We start from the raw sequence: 22,500 nt of genomic DNA on the forward strand, positions 1-22,500 counted from the left end.
TGGAACCCTAGTCATGTTGTCAGACGCCGCATGTGTCACGGTGCTTGGTGGGCCAGGTCCGCTTTGTGGGTTCCGAGCTAGTTCCGAGCCTGTGATGTTCTGGCCTGTGATGTTGTGTCTGCTGTCGTGTCTAGGGCAGGTTCCTCAGAGCTCAGGACACTGAGAGGCAACATCATCAGCCCTCATGCTTCCTCTACACAGATGGACCAGGCTCAGCTGATGGACGTTTGCACAGGCCCTGCGATGAGCCCCCTCTGTTTTTAACACAGCTGTCCCAGACTATTTTGGTATAAGTTCTATGAGGTGCAAATAAAAGATTCATCAAAGGATACTAGCTCTCTACGAAGAAAATTTAAAAACAAAGGAAAAAAAAATTTATTTTAATAAAAAGGTTTATTTTTACCAAGGAATCATCACATGGGTGCAAAACATTATGATCACGTGACTTCATGTCCATGGTAGCAGAGGTGTCCATTGTGGAGTTAAATTTTTTTATATATGATTTCAGATTTTTGTGTGTGTGTGTGATTTTTTTTTTTTTTTTTTTTTTTTTTTATACTGAACTAGTTTTGTTGTTTGAAGAGATTTATTGGCTGGACATTCTGAGAAAAAAATTTGTTTTTTATTTCGTTGGGATTTTTTGTGCTTGCAGTGTGAGTGTTGCTATGGTGAAGTGTTACATGTTTCCTCTTGTACAGTGTGTGTTGTCCTGCGGATGTAGAATGATCTCTTTCTCTGTTATACTATTTGCCTTAACTTCTTTCCATACAGCTGTACAGGTAGGCTCTAGGACAAGGCTGAACCAGAGAAAAAGATGATCATATCTGCTAGGGCTTTGTAAATCAGTGGAATAGGGCTTTACATAGGATCTAGCTAATGAAACATGTTTTGTCTAGTTTAGTTTTTGCTTTTTACTGATCTCCATGGAGCTTTTAGAATAGAGGATGTGTTGTGTTTTTTTTTTTTTAAAGCTGATTTAGTTCAAGTAAGATGTAATGTTTTTGTAATCGGAGGCATGATGCCTCTGATTGAATGTGGTAGAAATTCTGCTAAATGCTCACATTTTTTTAATTGCCTTTTAGAAGAAAAACGACTCATCGGTGTGGTTTAACAGAACATGAACACATGGGTGGGGGAAAGTGTTTGGACAAAGTCTCTAGTGTGTTATTTTTATTTTGAGTTATAGGGGAGGGAGATCGTGGTCTGGTATTGTTTTGGGTTTTTTGTTTTTCTTTCAGTTTTGATTTAGACATCTGTGCTTTTGGGATTGTGTACAGATTACCTAAGCCTTCAATAAGGGGTCAATGGTGGTTTCAAGAACATTTGATTTTTTTTCTGTGGATTTTAATTTGTCTAGCTCTTTTCTAGGAAGCAAACAGAACTTGGCACTTTCAATCAAAGTTTACTTCACCAAAGACAGTGAGCTAGCAAGCAGAGATAAATAATAGAAATAACATCGTTTCTCCCTGGGCAGGACACAATTCTTTTTACTGGACTAGACTGCAATTTCGAGAATGTGCCTTTTTTGTATATATGCATCCAGCTGTCTTTAGTTGTTTGTTGAGATTTGGACACATACATGAAGGAAGATCTGGATCCAATAAGTGCCACAAACATCACTACAGAGCACACAACTTAAATAAGAAAGGAAAATGCGCAAAAGGTGACGTTTGAAACTATGAACTGATCCAGCACAGTAATCATCTGTTTGTTCAGCAGGAAAATGTAAAAAAAATTTTTTAAGTTACTTTTACAATCACAATAGGCTTTATTTAGGCTTTATTAGGTTGTCTTCCAAAAGACTGTGTTTTTGAACTGGTGGTCCTATTGACCAATTATCTACCTCAAATTTGCGTTCTCCTCTGTTTTGATTGGCCGGGTTAGCAGGTTCAGCCCGCCCCTCCAGACCAAATGGCTAGCTCTGGAGCTGCCTGCATATACACTTATTTTCTTTCAGGTTGTTTTTAAATATTTTGACTTTGTCTTCAAACAAAAATTGTTTTTTAAAATGACATTATTATTGTTATTATGAGGATAGATGTGCGTTGAACGTGATTTAGTCTTGTCAAGACATTCAGTTTCATAGTTTCAAAAGCAAAACTCTGCTGCTTACAGGATGTTCTGGTAGTTGATTAAAGTCCATGAAAAAGAAAAGAAAGGATGAAAGAAATCAAGGTGAGAAGTAAAGTCCAAACTGAAAGTTGTGGTATTTCTAGGATCTGTGTTCCTGAGACGTTGCCGGCAGTGGGTCCCAGCTTAGACTTTTATAGCACAAAACTCGGCTCCGGTGGAGTGATTATAGGTGTGTGTGCGTGCATGGATTGGGGGGGGGTTGGGGCGCATAGATTGAAAAATGTTGGGGGGGGTGGGGGTGAAGTGGCCTGAGACTGAAGAATACTGAGTCTGAGTTTCTGTGCAGGCAGTGCTGCTAATAACACCTGAAACAAGTGCCAATGTAAAGCTGAATGGAAGAGGGGTATAGACAGAATCGCTCATGAACATGAATCATCATATACTAGACAGCCATTAAGTTATGAAAACAAAATAATTTATGAACGGAGAAGTTTTGTACAGCCTGTTTGAAGAAATAAAGTTTTTCATAGAGATCTATATAAGAGTTATTTTTTATTTTTATTTTTTTTTTGTTTAAAGTGCTACAAAATTGCCAGTGGTAACTTGTCCGGTTAATGAGAAATCTTCCTCTGTAAACTTTTTTTTGTTTTTTGTAAATGTGTGCGCCTGCGTGTGTGTGTGTGTGTGTCAAAGCCAAAAACTTTCATTAGATTGTTCCTTAAGCTTTATTTCTGTTTTAATTCTTTTGAATTTTTTAATAAAAATGCAAATTCGGTAGTTTGTATGTATGTACTTTTTTTCTGGCTTAAAGAGGGGGGGAATATTTTCAAAACATGCAGGTCAACAGGCCCAAAGAGACTTCCAACTCACACCACCTGGGGTCCCTGTTTCTACTTTCCCTAGCAAGAAAGCTTTGACCTGTGCAGCCTGTGCACTCTGTAAATGTAAATATTCTCTCTCTCTCTCTCTCTATATATATATATATATATATATATATATATATATATATATATATACATACACCATATTGGAAAGCAATTGTAATGACAATTATGCAATTATTACAAATGCAATTATGAAATTTGTTAGTTTTGTTAAATGTGGATTTAAATGACTAGATCCATTGCACATCTCTAGGGCTTTATATAAGATGGGGAGATTGGGGCAAGGCCTGTGATCAACAGATGGGTATGATGATGATCTAGAGCAATTAGGTGTGTGTGGAGGGGGGGGGGGGGTGTGAGGGGTGTTGCGCTACTCTACAGGAGGCCTGCAGGACCATGTGAGCAGTGAGGATCAGACTGCAGCTGTCTACTTTCTGCCACCTGTGTCTGCTGTCAGACCCTGTAAGACTCCAACACGAATGGAAGAGCTTTGAAGGTAGCACACTTGCGGTCCATCATTGTACCTTCACAAAACATCTATGTTAATGCATGGAGTGTTTGGATGGTTTCACAGTGAGAAGTATCAGTCTATGAGCTGAGATGTTTTTCTCCATGTATTTATTTGCAATGAGTGGGATGTTGTAGAAGTATCATGTACGGATGTTTCTTTTACTAACCCCAGTTTCTTTCTTTATCTTCGTGATGTTTCCTTTATTTTACCCATTCTTTTTTTAGCACGCCTTTACGCTCCTCCTGTGATCCTGAATGTACCTGATTCTGAGAAACATTCGGAGACCGTGGTCCCGGACGGATGTGGCATTTCAGAAGTTTTCAGGCTTCAGGGAAAAATGCATAAAGGCTTTTGGGGTTTAACATGACTGTGGCCTGCAGATACTTGCATGTCTGTAGTCTTGAGTGATTCGTTTTTGTGTGTTTTTCTAGTCTAGTGTTATCTGAAAACAAACCCACAAAAGTACACAACATCAAAATAAAAAAAGGTCCATGTACCTCTTAAAGTCAACAGCAGCTGATATTAAGCAAGGGACAGTGCCTCAGTGGCCTGGGGCGTTCTGAGGGGATTCTAAGAGAGATATGTGGGTGGTTAGAGGGCTGAGTCAGAAATGATGGTCAAGCCAGGAGCACAACTTGTACATCTGATACCAAGACCGCTCTGTTAGCACAGAGCCCTTAAAACGTATTACTCCATATGTCCTGTGTTACATTATGTAATATGTTCCTCGGGACCATGTGTTGAGCAATGAAACATTTGTGAACCTTTTTTTCCTTAGCTGGGAAACTGACAAATTACTTAATCTTCACTAAAATTAAGGTGTTTTGCATTAGCTGTAAAAGTTGTCAACCATTTTGGCTTAGTTTGGGGATGTCTGGTGTGACAAAAAAGCTTTTATTACTGGCTGGGAGTGGGTGGTGTGTGTGTGTGTGTGTGTGTGTGTGTGTGTGTGTGTGTGTAACAGTGGGGTACACTCACACCCCCCCACCCCCCACTGCGTGTGAGAGGACGAGAGTGGGAGAAACAGCGGGACATACAGGCATACTTCAGGGTGGGCAGTGGTTCTCTCTTCTCACCTCCGGTCTGCCGTCTCTCAGTCTCTCGCCTCCATCTCGCTTCTCCCTCATGGCTTTCTCACTCTGCTGCAGTACTAGAATGTTGTTACACGGGAATTAGGACACAAACATATTCGGATCGATTCATGACATGCCGTGTACTAACAGAACGGATAGTAGTGATTACAAATGTCTTGTAAAATTCCAATATCATATTTTGGGAAAGGTGACATGAATAACTCGGTTCTGACTATGACCACAGCCCGTGGTGCCCTGTGAAGTGTTATTCATGACGAAGTTTTGTTATTTTCTTTTTAAAGGACGTGGCTAACATCAGTAGGCTATTTAGACTTACCACAGTCCATAAAGAATCAAAAGGCGCCATCTAGAGGACATTTGAAGACATCTGCCTAGCATTTCCTCTAACTTTTCAGTTCCAGTTCAAAAGTCCCCAATTAATGTACATTGTGGTCTTCATTTTGATGCTGCTGTTCTTGATAATAGTAGTAATAGGCTAGTAAGTGTAATTATTCAGATTAAAAGTGTAACCATTAACTAAACCAAAAGTAATCATTTAGTTATTATTACAAATTAATGCATCGTTCTAGCCAAAGCCAGAATTCTCGACTGACATTCATCGCCTCCACAGCACAAGGTTTATGGACGTGCAAAAGTGAACATATTCAGAGCATAATCACAAAATGGGTGTGTTTAATCCTGCGTTAGTCGTAAATCCTGGCGTGGAAGTTCACACTCGTAGCCATAACCGAACTGCACTGGCAACATGGAGGCGAGTGGACGTCAACTTCGCTGTTTCTTAAGTGCATTTCTTTTTATTTTCACGTGTTTCATACATGGGCAGGCTAATGGAGGTACGTAGTGATATTGTAATGTGTAATATCTCGTTACAGAATAGGTTTTTTTTTTGTGATTAACACAGGCGAAGCGTTATCTTGTAGTGCTGTTTGTTGTTGTTGTTGTTGTTGTTGTTTGGTATGGCGGCACTGGTAACGTTGGTGTTAAAACGCTGTGGCCACGAATAAACTAAAGCAGTTAGACGAACTGCTGTCGTGTATAGTGTTAAAAACGAGCTGTTCGGTGCATGTTGGCGTTCAACATGTGACAGCCTGGACACTAGCTGCAGTCTGACTTCAGGCGTTGTTTGACGAGACCGAACACGCACAAAATAACACAAAATAACACAAAAGTCCTTCAGATTTCATAAGAACATTATCTGAGCGTCTTCACGTAGTCACTACATGGGACCCAGTTGGAATTTTCCATGGGTTTATACGTAAAGGGGAACCGTGGTCATGAGTCGTCGTTGTTTTTAACCCTCATCAAGATGACCTCTTAGCATGAGACCTTCTGTTTGGTTTCGTCGATAGTAATTAAGACAAAAATGAACGTTGGTCTTGAATTAACCTGTAAAACGCTGACCTACCAACACTGCTCACAGAGTGTCCTGCCGATGCGCGCACTTGGTTGCCCTTTGGCCAAAGTTGCTACCATTTTGTCCACGGAGAGGAGGACGTTACCAAGATTTACAACATTGAACAAGCCAAAGAGATGTGCAGAGGCTTCGGTAGTAATCTCTTACCTTTTCAAACACTTGTATTTTAATGTACATCGCCTATGAGTAGGCCTAAATTGGAAACGCTAACACTGTCCTCAATCTTGTCTCCACCAGGCCTTCTGAGTGTGCCCAGTGTCCAAGTAAATGACTTTATTGTTGATTACAGCCTCAAAGTGTGGAAAGGCAACATCAATATCTGGTTGGGAATGTACTACAACACTGATGGTAACATATTACATTTGGACTTTTGTGCTTTCTGTTAAAGTTGATGGATTTGGTCAAAAATCCATTGGGGGTGAAGTTTTTAACTTAATTCATGATCAGCTGTATTTACTCATATTACCAATTCTTAAATAAAACAGAAATTAAAAAGATGTGAGATTCTGGGAGCATTGAGCATTTGGTAGAAAGAATATTATAGAATTAACCATCTGAAACCATTAACCATTTTTTAAAATCCCAGTGTAAACTTTAAGTAGATTGCCAGACTTGGTCTGTCCCCCCTCCTCCTCCTCCTCCTCCTCCTCCTTTGGTTGCTGGAATTTTACAGAATGTGTTTAATCTCCTCAACTCTGAGCTCCTATCAGAGGCAGTCCCTGGGTGGGCACAGGTAGACTTTTTAGCCTTTCCAAGCAACTATGTTTATTGACAGAGGGAAGGGCCACATGACCCAACAGAAACCCCCCCAACTGTGCAGTCTAAAGGGGAGTCATGCAGCTTCCTGTCTTCACAACACGAGGACATCCTGCTTTTTAGACATTTGTCTGGAAGTACAGGCGGATGAAAAGGCTTGAACGTGTAGTTTACACCCACAAGGCACTTTCATGATCAGCCTTAGCCCAATGTATTTATGCGAATGCTATCCGGGCATTTTATTTCATTGTGTTACTTGTTTCAACTCTAACCAGCTTCTATTTTTTTCTTTCTTCAAATCAAGTCTCAAGTGGATACGTTACATTTGTTAAACCCGAGGTTGATGTTTGTTTGAGTTGATTGTTTTCTCACTCTAGCCCTGTTGTATTGATCTTTTTGTTCTTTCCGTCTGTCTATGTTAGATGATGAGTTTAAATGGAATGACGAGTCTCCTCTCAGCTTTAAGAACTGGGAGGACGATGCTGATATGGAAGATGTGGACCTTCCCACTGTTGACACGTGTGTGATTCTACATGCTGCCTCTGGCAAATGGGAGAATGTGAGCTGTTCAGAAAATAAACAGAATGGAGTTGTGTGTGAAACAACTCAGAGTAAGCTCCTTTAGCATCAGTGTACTGTGTACTATACACTCGCACGGGGTTGATTCAGGGCAAATATTGCTCTATTTGTTTTGTAAAAATTAATTTATTTTATTTTTTGCAGAAGCAGTCGGGAAAAACAGTAAGTATGCCTTTTCTAATACGCAGCTCATTTTGTTGTTAAATGTGCTCATGTCATGCCGCTCTTACGCAATTAAGGTAAAAATATTTTTGGGTAACATAAATACTACAGTTCACACAAGAAAATAAGTATTATGATTTGGTTCAAACCCTGCACTACCAAAGTAGGTGTAGGTAAATTTATCTGGGGTAATTACCGGTATTGACGTGTCATTGTTTTGCCTCCTTACCCAGGCAGCAGTCCTCTCCTCTTGGCACTGGTTGTTCTGTGTGTGGTGGTGATTCTGGGCGTGTCCGCAACCTTCTGGTTCATCCAGCAAAGGAGTGGTTCCGGCCTGTCCCTGCTGCCCTCCTTCGAGTACCACCCTCCTTTCAGGTCACCCATGGCTGACCAGACCTGCCTGGTGGAGGCTGAAGAGTTTGAGGATATGTCCTGAAGACCAGAGACCAGGGCCTTACTGATCCCTTTGGATTTCCAGTTACACCCCATTATAGATTTAACATCACTGTGTAAGATTGGGTATACAGTACAAAGCATTTCTTTTTTTTGTTCAACCTTGACAGACTAATATAGGAGGTTTGGTAAATATGCAGTAGTTCAATTCACACACCTTCCACCTCTGGAGTAAACTTGGGTTTGTCTTTTAGGCCTTATAGGTAACAGGTGGTATGAGCGTGTATTTTGTCCAAAAATGTATTTTTACCTGTTGCTGTGCCATTGTTGCTGAGTAATGTTTAAGGTATTTTTGACTGTTGGCACGCATATGAATATGAATGCCGTGGCTTTTTGCCTAAGTCAGTGAAGCAGCACTAATGGGGTCTAATGGACAAAGTTTCTTTTGGCTGTTGCAAGAACTTTCCCAAAACATTTGGAGTACAAGTCTGTTACCTTCCCAAAGATGTTGAAGCTCTAAGCAGGGATTTGCGAAGCCTTTTTATGTGTGTGTGTGTGTGAGTGAGAGAGAGATGGAGAGAAATCACCGGTACTATGTGGTCTTTTCTCTCCTTTTCCTAATGGAAATATTGTCCCTATGTGAGCCAATACTCAAGACATGTTTATATGATTACTTGTTCGGCGGTATAAAGAATGTGTGAACAAATCATGTAGTTTTTAATGTTATGTATATTATGGACTTCTATCCAGATTTTACGTAATTAAAATTGGAGCATTGTAGTATTGGAGCTACCATTTTGAAGTAGTGAAATACTGCTTGTGGTTGTACCTGTTTTCCTCGGTCATCTCTATCATGTAAAGCACCTGAATGAGGAGGCACCTTAGAAATGAATCTGATTTATGTGATCACAGAATATTATTGTGGTGGTGAATGCCAGGTAATGTCAGTCACGTTCAGTATTGCAGCTGAATCACAGTAGACACGTCATGCACACTATTATTCTTTTTTTTTGGGGGGGGGGAGAGTTGAGCATCCTAGGGCTGCACTGTTTTTCTATGATGTTTTGTTCCCATGATTCCATGAGTGCCATCACCCTGTGTCATGTGTGGAAATGGTTGCTATATTTGCCTTGGTGGATGGTCTGTTCCACCTCTTGTCTGCATGCACAAGCTTCATGGGTGAAGATGCTATTCTTTACTGCAAGGCACATAGCTTTTCAGTTTGAAGATCTTTTATAAGAAATCGAGTTCTTACTTTTATGTCCAGAGGTGACTATCCTGTAAAACACTGATTATGGCTTGATCTTTGCACATACAAAATAAAAGTCAGTTGTTTGTAGAACTAAAGTGGAGTTTCTTTCTCATTCTTGCACATATCTCATTTGCAATGTTCACAGTATAAGATCCAGATTAAGCTGGACATGCCACTCTTCATTAAATTCACACAAATGTTTAGTTCTAAGACTTGGACTTGAAATTTAATGGCAACTAAAGGGTCCAAATGCTTGAATAGAGTGTTTAGTTATTTATTTGTTATTTCCTCCGGTTTATCAAGATTTATTATAGCCACCAGCTCTGCACAGAATCGTGCTGCTAAATTTCCATGTGTCTAACCCATGAATGATGAAATACAGAGCGATATGAATTGGGACAGCAGACTGAGGCCAGATTAATTATCCCCAGAGGCATTTATACATCACTGTCAGCGATGCACCCTGGAAGTGTCAGTCTACTTGTTCCACTTCAACTCCAGTGTGTCTGTGGCATTTCAGGCTCCCAGAATCTGGAATCACGGAGTCTTTGGGTGCCGTAAATCCTGCATTATTCATCATCACTGCTCGCTTGCGGAATGACAAATGTAACGCTGTAAGTACCTTAGATTGGGACTGCATTGTTATTAGCTGGCAGTACCAATTATTATAGGAATTAATTCCATCACTCTGCATTGTGTGATATGCGCCGGACTTTTACCCATCCTCAAGAGTGTCGATAAAGGTGGTTGATGAGCCATGCTTCCAGATTAGCAGCAGAAGGCTTCATTCAAGAGTAAAAGCAACGGCTTTGAAGGGCAGGTAAGCTAGCAAAGTGTTCAGGGTTTCATGCTAGTTTTACCTTTGTTGACTCCACCTGTAGAATCGGACATTTGCAGGTAAACAAAAACAAAAACACCACGTGTCCCATATCTACAGCAGGCCTCTACGGTTTGAGAAAGTATTTGTGTTTTATTAAAGATGTGATGATTTAGTAGCATAATACTTTGTATAATTAGTCGAAGATTTGATGATGTGTAGTTCTTTACTTGTCATTGTGTGTCGATTTCTGAGAGCAAATCATTATCAGTAGTAACCGAGTGGTCATCAATAGGCACATTGGTAATCATGTGATGTCAGATAATGGCCACTAGAGAGTGCTGTGACTCGCTGGACGGAGACTGTTTTTTCAAAAGTAGTTCAAAGACTGTCCAGGACACTGTCAGTGATCTGGTCCTCAGCCAACTGCAAGAATGATAACCATGCAATGGTAAGTGCAAACTTCACTGCTCACTGCGACGGTGACTTTGCATTTATGAGTCTGGCCTGCTATCAAGTTCTCCCGACAACTCAAAAGACAGTTGGAAAGTAACCGACAATGTATATTTAAAAAAATGTTTTTTCTTTTTTTGTTTATCATTTCATTTTGTCTGCCCCTCATAATAAATGTTTGACGTACGAGCTTGTGACTGCATGAGGAAAACTGAAAGCAAGGCGTGAAGGCAGACACCCCACTGCCTGGCACTCTGACACGCTTGCTCCTCCACTCCAGAGTCCACGAGGCCACGCGTAGGTCACCAGGTTCACACCAGCAGACTGACAGGCCTGTAACAGACATTCCCTCTGTCTTCATCCCACCTTTTAGCTGCAGCTGGTGCTGTGTCTTGCTGGTGAGGCAGGATCAAAGGTCGCAAATAAACCCATTAAGGGAATAGCAAAAAAAACGAGCACCTCTGATCAGCACTAAAGCAACAGTGTTTGCATGAGTAGCTGTTGGAGATATTGGGTGGTATGTCTAGCCTTAGAAATCTGACACATTCCCACTCATCTCCCTAAAAATGTCCAGGGAATATTTATTTCTGCAAGAGGCTGGCAGGGCTAAAAACAACATGAGTGGTGGAAAGTTTTGTCCGGGGGACAACAGGAATTTTTTTGTAATCATGCTCTTCAAAAGAGGAATCCAGTCACAGCGTCTGGAATCCAGCGAGTTGCCGGAGAGGCTTGTAGTGAATCATCAGCACACATACAGCTGTCAGGTCAAACTCTCAGCTGCTGAACACACACACACACACACACACACACACATACACACTCTCAGCAGCTTTTACTTCCTGATTCTGAAATATAATGAAACTATTGTAGACCTCAGATCAACAGAGCTTAGGAGGTAAGGAACATTCCTCTCCGAACTCCCCCCCCCCCCTCTCGCCCTCTTGTGTGAGCCTGTGAGTTGTCTGAGGGTACAGGGAATCCTCTGTGACATTTTTACTTCATATCCTCTAGTTTCCCAGGGTTCGGGGAACTGTCGCCACCTCTTAGGCCTGGACAAGAGAGACAGAATGTGCATATGCAACAAAGCCTAATTTTATTGTAGGAGAATACAATGGCTCTGAGGCCGGGAGCGAGACAGGCTACAGGGGAGGATCCTTACACGGCGTCTGCGCTGCAGGGAGCACAAAAGGAGAGACGCAAAGGCCACGTTCTGCTCACAAGCTGTACGCTTCGTTTCGGATGCCGCAAAAGGCCAAGACACGAACACAGCACAAACATGGCCGCTGTGCTTTTTCTTAAGACACATGAGCTTGTCTATCACAAGCGTTGCACATTTCTTTGTCATCAGCTGGTCTGGAAAGACACAAGACTTGCATCATTACAGTACAGGCAGCACCTCCGTTTCCTTACGCTCACACCATATGACCCTTTTACATGTAACCCTGGTGTAAATTATTTCATTATGAGAATAATGAACTAGACCACAGCTAAGAATCACTGGTTTAAAAATGAACAAATTGTCCTTCTAGGCCTGAGCCTTTACATTGGTCTTATTAAATTGGATGTTTCTTATCATGCATAGAGGTGATTAACATAATTAATGGACTTCTTGATATGACCACACACACACACACACACACACACACTCCCCTCTCCCTTTGCCCGAGCCTGCTGGAGAATGATGGCCTGTGCTTTCGTTCTAATTACACTGCGCTGCGTAGCGTGGTGCTTTATTTTTCCGACAGGCTTCAGCTTTTGTCTTCTATCTCCACGCTGCCTGCGCGCGCCGCTCTCTGCTGGCTCGTGCAGCATCAAGACGGATGGCTCGCGCGGAACATGCATTACGCGAGGCCCGTCACCATTATGATTATGGCCGTAATGGCCTGTTTTTGATCAAATAACACGAAAGGCGTCTCATTCGCACGTCCGTGATCACCGCCGCTGCCTGGAGGAAGAAGGCGTTAGCGCTGACCTGAAATCGCTGATTAAAATGGACAATGGCGCGCATTAATAAGACGTGACGTATTGTGACAGCTGGTGTGGGAATATGCTCAGCAGACAGCTATTACAGCAGACGCACATCGCCGGACAGGTTCAGCTCACAAATTGGATCCTTTTGATTTTGTGCTTTGTTAACAAAACACGGATATACGGCAGATGTGGACTGAGTAATTTTAACTTGGCTCCTTTTTACACAAAATCCCCTGAAGTCTCGTAAGGAACAGCGTTACTGCTTATGAAAGACAAATACGTAGGTGATGCTTCAAAGGGAAATACTGTCTTTCTAGTATTTGCCTTGTGTTTTTCTCCATTGAAACATAATTCTAGTGTTTATTATTAATGTCCTGCCCTGTTTACATGCTTTTCCCCATCTCCCTCCTTCCGTCTCCCGCTTATTTCTCCTCAGAGGTGCGGTGAGACAACAGAAGGATCTTGGCATCTGACTCTCGTGCTGGGGCTCTCTCGCGTGTCCTGCCTGCACGCGGCCTCCAGGCGCGCCCCAATTAAACGAGAAATAAAAGAGCAGGATTAAGATGGCCACCCATGGCTCGAGCCCGCTGGAGGACAGTGCTCGCGCAAGAGAGAGGCGCGCGCTCGTTCGCCTTCTCACGTCAGCGTGACCTCTTCTTCCGCGCGCTGCTTTCTCTCCCAGCTTGTACGACGGTTCCGTGTCGTGCAACGACACATTCCAGTTACAGGAGGTTTGAATATTCACCGCCTCTGCAACCCCACTCAGGAATTCCTTTGGCTGGCATCAAATGTTTTGATGACAACGACAATTCTGTAATTTGATACACATGACATTTGACTTATAAAATGTTTCCCGTGCTGTCTGTTGGCTGACTGGAAATGTATCTGTTTGTTGATATTATGAAAGTGTCATTTCTGTATTGTTCACAGGATGGCTGCATCATAATGATGTATATTTATCTTTTATGTTGCTTTTTTAAGATCATAATTGCACCACAAGTCATAACAAATCATCTTAATAGATTGAAGTACAATGTGATGAGCATGATATGGGCGATTGCTGTTAAATGTATGGAAAAAGAAATATGGGGCCTTTTCAGCAATAACTACTATAAACAGACAATTAGATTGTGAGATATTTTGAACAGAACGGCATTTTAATTTAATCTCAACCGAACCCACACATCTGTTTCGTTATACAGCTATGCTAGATAATAGGCACTACAGAATGTGTCCGCTAGTGTTCGTTAGATTGCCATGGACAAGTATCTCTTCACAAACCCATTTGACTCACAGGGTTGTCCTATACCTAGGCTAACAGTCAGTGGTTATTCATTGGCTAGTAAATCTCCTCTGTCTCACATGATGTACAGTAGAATATAAACAATCACAGCTGTATATCATTGCAAGGTTAATCTAGTATTATGTAAAGTCATACATGAATTTCAGCCATGTGTAATTTCTGGAACGTGTGTATGAAATGACTGACCTCTAACTACAGCTGTGCTGTGATGCATAGAGCGGTTCACTCAAAAACTCTCTGAGATCAACACATCCACGCTTCACTTCTCACAGCCTCTACGGAACAGCAACGCTTATTCATGTTGATGTAGAAGCAATGTTTTGCAGGACATTTTGTGGCAAGACCATATAACTTTATGAAATAAACTGCAAAAGCAAGCCACTGCTTTTTAAAATCAAAACATTCAATGTTTATGGCTTTTATTATTTGCCTTCATTAAATTCTGTCGCACCATTTTGCATCCAGCGGCGTCTTGGCCTGGGTGGGAGGAGCCTGTATGTGAGAAGTGTGTGCTGTGTGTTGAGTGTGTGAGAGGTGTGTGCTGTGTGTGAGTGTGTGAACCCCAGGGCCTCAGCGCACTGCTCTGAGCCCTCATCAGGAGCACAACACTCTCACTCCCTTTCACACCCATTAAATATTGATGTGCATATGTAAATTGTGCAATGAAATAAGGGGGCATTTTTTATTTATAAATACAAATACAAAGCCGTCACCGAAGGATACGACGTTTGAACATTTGAATGAATCAGTTCGTCTACCAGGCGTATTTACTGTCATGATCTAAGTGAAACACAGAGAAATATGACAATGTGACAGTAATTTATTCACAACACTTTCTGAAACTACAGTGGTAGAGCAATTACTTGAAATAATTGCAAATTTAAACCACTGAAATGATCAAGGCAATTACACCTTCTGTTTCATATGGGTTAACCTCAAGGTAAGAAAAAACTGCCCTTATTGCAAAGTTATTAAATTAAGCTATTACCATTTTAGGGCAAAGCTGTGAACAGAAAGAGCTATAAGGAGCAGCTCTCTATTTAGCTTTCAAAGGCAAAAAGTGTCATTGAAATTAAGTGTTTTGTGTGTTCTCTTTTCAGTCGGTGCTGGAAGGCGTATGTTTTTAATGAAATTACAGAGTGATATGTTCTGAGATGATTAAAATCTGTGTTCTATAAATGTGTTAGGGGAAAATCAATATCTTCAAGCACAGGCCCGGTGGATGATGACTCCAACATGCATCATAGAAAAAAATAATTAAAAGCAAATCACTACATTAATTTGTTTTCCATCAGTCCGAGGAGACATCATCTGTAGGCTTTCTTTCTGTCTCATTATACTTTATAATCAAGACTCCTTTAAAAACTGCTTTTTAAAAAGAGATAGAGTATTTGCCCCTCCCCCACCATACTTGCTTTGCAGTCATTGTGCTTGCACTTATATCACAAAAGACTGAGCTGGGCTGACATTTCCATGGCATGGATAAGAACCTTGTATGCGGAGCTCCTGTGATAATGACATTGCTCTGCGCTCCCTCTCTCCCCCATGCTTTCGCTCATCAACATTCTCTGGCACAATTAAAATCTCGCTGCTAGGGTGACAAATGCGTCCCATCATTTTGCCCACAGTCGGCGTTTGTGATGAGCTGAGCGGGCTTGTCTCTTCCTGCATCTCTAAAAGCGATGCAAAAACTGACCCCCCCACCACCCCCCATCCACTCCCCGCTTAGCAGGTGGAAGGCAGAGGAAATCAATGAGCTCAGGAGACAGCACGCATCCCCATACACCTGCTTTAAATTCCAAACGCTGAATAAGGATTTTTCCACATCTTTAATTCAGGAGTGTCTGAGTGACTTTGTCTCTAAATGGCTCCAAGAATGCAGTTAGGAGTGCCTGTTCTCTGCAACAAACAGGTTCTTGTGTAAGAGGAAATCATCAGTAATTTTAAACTTGTTTTATGTCTATTTAGGCCTTTGGGATTAAATCATACAAAGTAATATGATCTGCACGTTTACATTAAAGTGTATTAAATCAAGATTCTGTGTTCATTTATGCATTTTTTCAAAGGAAATTATTTTTCCTCCCCATTCATTGGCACTTTTTTATTCTGATATGAAGATTCTTCTTCATCCTACACATTTTTGTGGTTTCTTGGTGGTAATCTTGCAATATTACAGTAGCCTGCATATATCATAAAGATGTGATCTTCCATGTTACGACTGGTTGATGAGCAACATGTTGGTTTTCACCCTGATCCAGCAAGTCCTCCTCACATTAATTTCTCTTTTCCCTAATACAAAAAGGTCAGAGGTCATCACTATGAGCGAACACACACACAGACACACTCACACACACAGATAGATAGATAGATAGATAGATAGATAGATAGATAGATAGATAGATAGATAGATAGATATAAGAGAGGGAGAATGGCTGGCATTGATAAGAATAATAAGGATTATATATATATATATATATATATATATATATATATATATATATATATATATATATATATATATATACGTATATATATTTGATATTCTTATTAATGCCAGCCATTCTCCCTCTCTTATATATGTGTGTGTGTGTGTGTGTGTGTGCCGAAATCGAAATAGACAGCAGAAAAAGAAACGCAAGAAAAAAAAGAATCCCTTGGAGTTAAAATGAACAATTGGAATCTACGTTTGTTTATTGTCGTTTACGTCTTTCCATGCGTGTCAACAGTAGTCATTTAAACAGTTAAATAAAATGCACAATACGAAATACAATAAAATATTAGTTTTGGAAACGGAATTTTGAAGGATGGCGAGCGTTGAGGCTGACGTCACCCCCGTCCGTTGAAGCGGAGCAGAAGCGGAGAGACTTTTAATGTGTAGCGAGCTAACAGAGTCAAACACACGGTACTCCTCAACCCTGTCCGCTGACATCTGCCACCGGCGCCTTTGCTTTCGCCAAGAAAACCTCCTGCGTTTTGTCCGCCCCCCCCTCCTGTATGAAGTCGCTGCTACTTTAACAACAGCAGGAGTCGGTCCGTAAAAGTGTAACAGTAAGGTGAGTTTTTAACGTTTTTATTCGGTTTACTTCGGGGCACGGCGTCTAGCCCGAGTCCTTGGTAACGCGGCGTTGTTGTGGTGTTTTAAGCTAACGTTCGCTAGCTGGGCTGTCGCGAGCGCTCATCCTGTTGTTTAGCCTGATCGGCTAAGCTAACCGCGCTAGCTCACCGGCTCCTCACGGGCTGATAACGCAGGCTGAAGAGTAACCGAAACTTGTCAAAGAAGGGTGACTTCCCTCGGGCAGCCAACTGTCCCCACAAAAAAACATATATACGATTACCTGTTTTAATTTACATAATTAACTATCTATAGCGCTGGTACTTGGTAATGAACCAAGGCGTGTGAAATTATTAGTATTATTATTATTTTATCAAACTGCTCTTCAGTTGTTCAGTCTGGCAGTCTCGCGCTGTACTAGCTCCCCTAGCTAACTGGCTAACTGATAATGGACTCAGCGCTCTAGCTTAGCTCGTCTGGCTCGCCTAACCTCTCTTTGTGTGTCCTGACCGTGTTATTTAAACTGTTACGGAAAGAATGGTCGTGGGTCGTTTTTTTTTTGGTTGACATGCGAACCGAATGAACACGGAGTAAAGAAGCACAAAAACCCGAGGTTTATCTTGGCTAGTTGTAGTTCTGAAAGTTTTGGTGCTGTGGAGTTATTTTAAAATGTCACAGCAGCACAAGTGGAGGTGTTGGGAGTCGACGGAGGGCGATTTAGATTGTTAAATGTCAGTGTGTTTTACGACCCTGATGGCATGTCTTTCAAAAAAAAAATTACCGAAATAAATAGGTAAATCTATCGCAGCTTTAGTCTTGTTTTCCCCAACGTTAACTCGATAAGTGGCTCTTTAATTCAACACATTTGCGTTAGAGAAGTTTAAGGAGCAACGACGCGAGCGAGCTCCCTGTTCTTATCTTTTGTGTCTCTTCCTTATGAAGGAGCTGCGGCATGAATGAACTGTTAAATGCATCATCCCTTTGTGTATTTTACCCTACCCTCCATTTTTATGCGCTCCAACAACGAGCCTTTCGCCATGTTGGGGTTGTAACACTTCTGATCATCCTACTTTTAATGAATCTGTGAACAAGCGACGTCGGATATAATGTTAAGTGATGAAGCCATGTGAAGTTTGATGCTTCTAACGTTAATACATAGCGCTAGGGCTTGTGCTGATTTGTGACACATGAGATTTAATATATTTAGGATCCATTCCTGTTATAGGGAGCCTGCCACAAACGCTGTAGTCTACTGCAAGAACGGGAAAAGTTGTGGGTGTTTTTACAGTAATAGCCTGAGAGATGTACTAAGGGCTGGCTTGACAGGTGGGCTGTGACCCAGAGCAAATTATTTCCATATCCGAATATCTGATGACCATTCCATTGATGACACTGGGAATTAAGTTTTTTTTTTTTTTTCTTTAAACATTTATGCCTTTGTGGTAAACATGCTGGGATATTTTCAAGGTCCTGTGCATGTTGTGTGTGTGTGTGTATGTGTATATATATATATATATATATATATATTAGTGTGAGCGTGTGTGATGGAGTATATAAATGTGTATGCTTGAGTGTTTTAAAAGAATGCTTCTTCTAAGCTGCATGCACCTAAAGACATGACATTGTGTGCTAAGCCAAGCTGAATCTGATCTCATGAAATGCATTTAAATTTCCTGTTAGGGCTCTGTAGTGATTTAAGCTGTGGGTTGTAGTGCCTCTGGTGCTTTTTGGGGAATATGGTCTTCCTCTTCATTCCACAATGCCTAGAGGCCATACAATCACTTCTTCACCTCACTGTGCCGTCTATCTTCACCACACAAGATGTCAAATCAGTGGTCATATTATGAAAAACATACTGTCAAAGACTTCTATGCTTTGAATGACTTACCTCTGCACCCTTAGCCCATAAAGATGCAATGCTACATTCAATTGTAGAACTGTTTCTTAATTTTATTTCTTCATTAATTTAGGCTGTATTCAGCATTAGTAGCCAGAGTTTTATTTCTGTTACAAATGTTAATGCACTGTGTTCATAGCTTTGTTCCTCTGAGCTCTGGTGTTTGTTTTGGGAATGTATGGCAAGGCTAATGTACGGAATGAAGCATCTGTTCCTCTGCGCTTCCTGATGTGTGTCTCGCCTCTTCTGGGAACGCAGCTCACCACTCTGATGCATTGACTTGACAGCTGCTTGATTCTGTGGAGATGCTTGGAAACCATTAGTGGAAATGAATTGAAACCTCCCCCTTCCTTTTTTTCATGCGCGCACACACACACACACACACACACACACACACACACACACACACAGGCTTGTTCGTTTACCGAGGCACACGCACACTCACTCACTCACAGTTTGTAGTGCAAACAAATGGCTATTGTTGCTTTTTGTGGCACAGCAGCTGAGCACAAAAGGAGGTCTTGATATACTTGTAGTACCTCAGAGAGAGAGAGAGAGAGAAAGCGAGAGAGGGAAAAAAAGGTAGAACAGAGCTGTCAGGGCTTGTTTTGTGGTTAAGATTTTTTCCCAAGGAAAATATGCAGTAGCTTCATAGACAAACCAAGCCATGATGCATAGCCTTGGTTCCACCCACGGGAAACCATTAAACAATAAACCTGCACAGTTGACATTGCAAAGTGCCTTGCCTTCGTGGTGGTGTTTGTTTTGTTTGTTTGTTTGTTTGTTTTATATTAAGCCACTAGTCATTTTTTATGTTGTCAGGTTGACCAGGGCCACTGATTTCATCTTCATGTTGTCACTTTTTCAGCTCTATCTAAAGCTGGATATGTCCCTTCCAGTAGTGAGTAGTCATTCCTGCTCTTAAGTAATAGTAAAAAGTTGTTGTACAAATTGAGTGAACAAGTCATAAAGATTCTTCTCTTTATAATCTGTCATTTACACAAAAGGCCCAGCAGGCCAAATAAGTCATATTTTAAACACCAGGTAGTGAGGAGCTGTGTTATCATGGCCAATAAATCAACCGATAACTAGATGCACGACTAGAAGGTCGTCACATTTGCCTCATATTTATTCAACAATGTCGGCCTTGGGAAGGCGCTCTGAATAAGGAAAACAGTCATACGTTACTGCACACCCCTGGAGCCTACAGTCTGTTATTTAAGATTATGAAAAATCACACCATGCCATTTGAATGCTGTGCTCTCTCAGAGATAGGATGACCTCAGAGGTACAGGAACAAGCTAGTGCTCAGAGCAGCACTTTTTTAAACCAAGGCCTTGGTTATTCAAACTGTTGAGTTTCTTATTTTTTATTTTTCTTCTTGAAAGTGTCTGACACAAATCAAACGCCATACGCAGTGAACTCTGCAAGTACAGAAGATGAGCGTTTAAGCCGTCCTAATGCTTGGTTATTTTGAGGGGGGTGGTGGTGGGAGGGGGGGTGTAGATATAGATGGTGTATACTGGCCACAGTACTCACGGTGGGCTTCGTATCATTTGCCAGATTCGCACTGTTTGTTATTCATTGTTTGCTACCTCGATCGCCCTCAGGGTTTGCCTCGCATGGATGGCACTCACTGGCATGGAGAATATAATTGGATTGGACCTTAAGTGGGTTAAGGCGTTACTTTGGAGTATTTGTGAGCCAAGCCAGTCGTTTCACAGGACGAGTCTGACAGTTTTGTTTGTGGTTATTTTGAGCTATTCGATGAGTCATAGCCATCTGAGATTTGGGGTCATTAATCCGGGGAAGGGGCTGTGGGGTAGTACATCGTTTCTCCTTTTCTGCCTGTGCAACAGGGGAAAAAAAGGGATTCCTTGTTTGCTGTTTTGGGAGTCATTTAAAAGGATGAACTGGACCCATTGGTAATTATAGCAGGGTTTCTGATAAAACTGTGGTGTGCTTTTTTTTAAAAAGAATTTATTTATTTGTTTAATCCTTTCCTCCAGAAGCAGATCATCCCCCCTCCAGTCGTTTCTCTTCTTCCTCTCTTCCGTGTCTTTGCACTCATTAATCAGAGCTGCCGCTGTCCTGCTGAACACCAGCGGTCTGACAGGTGCCCGGGTGTGGGGTGGGGCGGAGTGGCCCCTGTCCCCTCGCTCAGCAGTGGGCTGTGGGCTCTCCACTTGGATAGGCCCTTATGCCCTGTAGTCAGTCCCGCAGGCCCCCCGCTGTACAACTCTGTCCACCCCTTGTTGCTGTCTCTCCCCCCCCCCCGGTTCTCTGATCAGAAAAGTAAATGATCGGACACGTATCTGCTCATAGGCGGCGGACGACGCTTCCTGGTTGTGCAGGAGACGTTTTTATTTATTTTGACAGGTTGGTTTGAAATGCTGCAGGTCTGCAGTTCTTTCCGCCGCGTTCTCTCGTCCCGCGCTCTGCGTGCTTCCTGTGATGTGATGTTTGAGCTAAAGCAAAGGGCTGCTGCTCTGATGAAGGCCCCCTACTGTGTAAATGGGTGTGATATTTGAAATGCCAGTAGTTTGGGCTGTTTGCCTGCCTGCTACCCTCCATTAGCGTCCTGGAGCGGAATAGCGTGCGCCGTAGTGGCGAGAGCCGACAGGAGAGAGGGAGAGAGGGAGGGAGCTTGAGCGAGTGCCGCGTTGAGTGAGGTCTTGCATATTCATAACCAAGGGACAGCTGCTTTCTACTGGGAGCCCAGAGGCTCACTAGCTATTATAAACCATTCTCTCCGCGCGCGCACACACACACACACACACACACACACACAGACTGTGCTTCAGCAAGCTGGCCCCTGTCTTATTTATTGATCTTTGTGCATTTAAAATCTGGTCACTCTTGCCACAAAGCCTCTCCATTTTAGCTGTGCTAGCAGCCGCCGCTGCAGACACCAATTTTAAATATTTAATTTTCCTCCAACGCAGCATGAAATGACGGGAAGAGGCAGTGGCAGGGCCCGTGTGCCCCTCCGACTGTGTGTGTGTGTGTGTGTGTGTGTGTTTGTGAGGCGGCCAGCAGGAGCAGTGGGTTTGACGTGCAGCATTTGATGTTGAGTCTCAAATTTGAATTTGTGTGTGTGCTGGGTTATCCCACCGTGCACATGTATGCTAACGTTGAGACCCCTCCTACTTCAATGTGTGGTGGTGGTGGTGTTTTTGTTTATATATATATATATATATATATATATATATATATATATATATATAAATAAAATATTTGGAAATAATAAAATTCAGTAAGCAGTTTATGCAATGATTAGACTAATTGTTTTTGCAGTAATCATATACATACAGAAATATAAGATGTGAAATGTCTTATGCTATTGGAGCTCCATTACAGCTGTACTTTATTCCTGCGATCACAACATGGTGAGCTCTTCTTCAGGGTCTTCAGGATGGCTCCTCCCTGCGCCGGTGGGTTGTTAAATTAAACCCACGAATGTTAGAATAGCCGTGATGGCTGTAATTGCAGAAGTTACAGACTTCATGATGGATTGGAATGACATGCTGTGAACTGTTCTGTTTTTGTCAGCACCTATCTAATAATATCTTATTTGTTCACACCAATTACAGTCTGTTGTAAACTATGTGTTTAGACTCGATTTAGCTTAAGTAGTGGATTACTGTTTGCAATTCATGATCCGTAGGAACCTGAGAAAGGCCTTTCAGCCTGGTTATGTGAGACTAAAAATGACTACAAAATACTGTAAGGCCAGTTCTGGGTGTGTGACTCAGTCACCAGGAAATGGTGTAACACTATAAACCAATGGACCATCTTGACACAAAGGCGGAGAAGAAACCTGAGAAGCCGGAGTTGGTGTTGGTGATTGTTTCCACCAGCCAAACCGTTAGCATGTCACTCTTTCCTG

At 41.9% G+C, this 22,500-nt stretch overlaps 3 protein-coding genes across 23 annotated transcripts in view; all 3 read left to right on the forward strand.

The window, feature by feature from the left end:
- The window catches only part of rbms1b (RNA binding motif, single stranded interacting protein 1b), a 35,901-nt gene extending 34,937 nt beyond the window's left edge, over window positions 1-964 (forward strand). For all 4 annotated transcript variants that reach the window (XM_077002908.1, XM_077002909.1, XM_077002911.1 and 1 more), the window contains exon 14: window positions 135-964. The gene's annotated coding sequence lies outside the window, so the exon portion shown is untranslated. The remainder of the gene's footprint in view (window positions 1-134) is intronic.
- Window positions 965-5,239: 4,275 nt separating this feature from the next.
- cd302 (CD302 molecule) lies at window positions 5,240-9,213 on the forward strand. Its single transcript, XM_077002912.1, has 6 exons — window positions 5,240-5,395; window positions 5,983-6,108; window positions 6,214-6,324; window positions 7,155-7,343; window positions 7,456-7,473; window positions 7,707-9,213. Exons 1-6 carry the CDS (start codon window positions 5,308-5,310, stop codon window positions 7,907-7,909), a joined length of 735 nt encoding a protein of 244 aa, XP_076859027.1. The 5' UTR covers window positions 5,240-5,307; the 3' UTR covers window positions 7,910-9,213.
- A 7,285-nt stretch (window positions 9,214-16,498) lies between these two features.
- The window catches only part of baz2bb (bromodomain adjacent to zinc finger domain, 2Bb), a 60,531-nt gene continuing 54,529 nt past the window's right edge, over window positions 16,499-22,500 (forward strand). For 17 of the 18 annotated variants that reach the window (XM_077002913.1, XM_077002928.1, XM_077002915.1 and 14 more), the window contains exon 1: window positions 16,499-16,715. The gene's annotated coding sequence lies outside the window, so the exon portion shown is untranslated. The remainder of the gene's footprint in view (window positions 16,716-22,500) is intronic. The other variant, XM_077002930.1, reaches the window with a different exon arrangement.

This window comes from Brachyhypopomus gauderio, chromosome 4 (assembly GCF_052324685.1).
Source record: "Brachyhypopomus gauderio isolate BG-103 chromosome 4, BGAUD_0.2, whole genome shotgun sequence".
Lineage (NCBI taxonomy): Eukaryota > Metazoa > Chordata > Actinopteri > Gymnotiformes > Hypopomidae > Brachyhypopomus > Brachyhypopomus gauderio.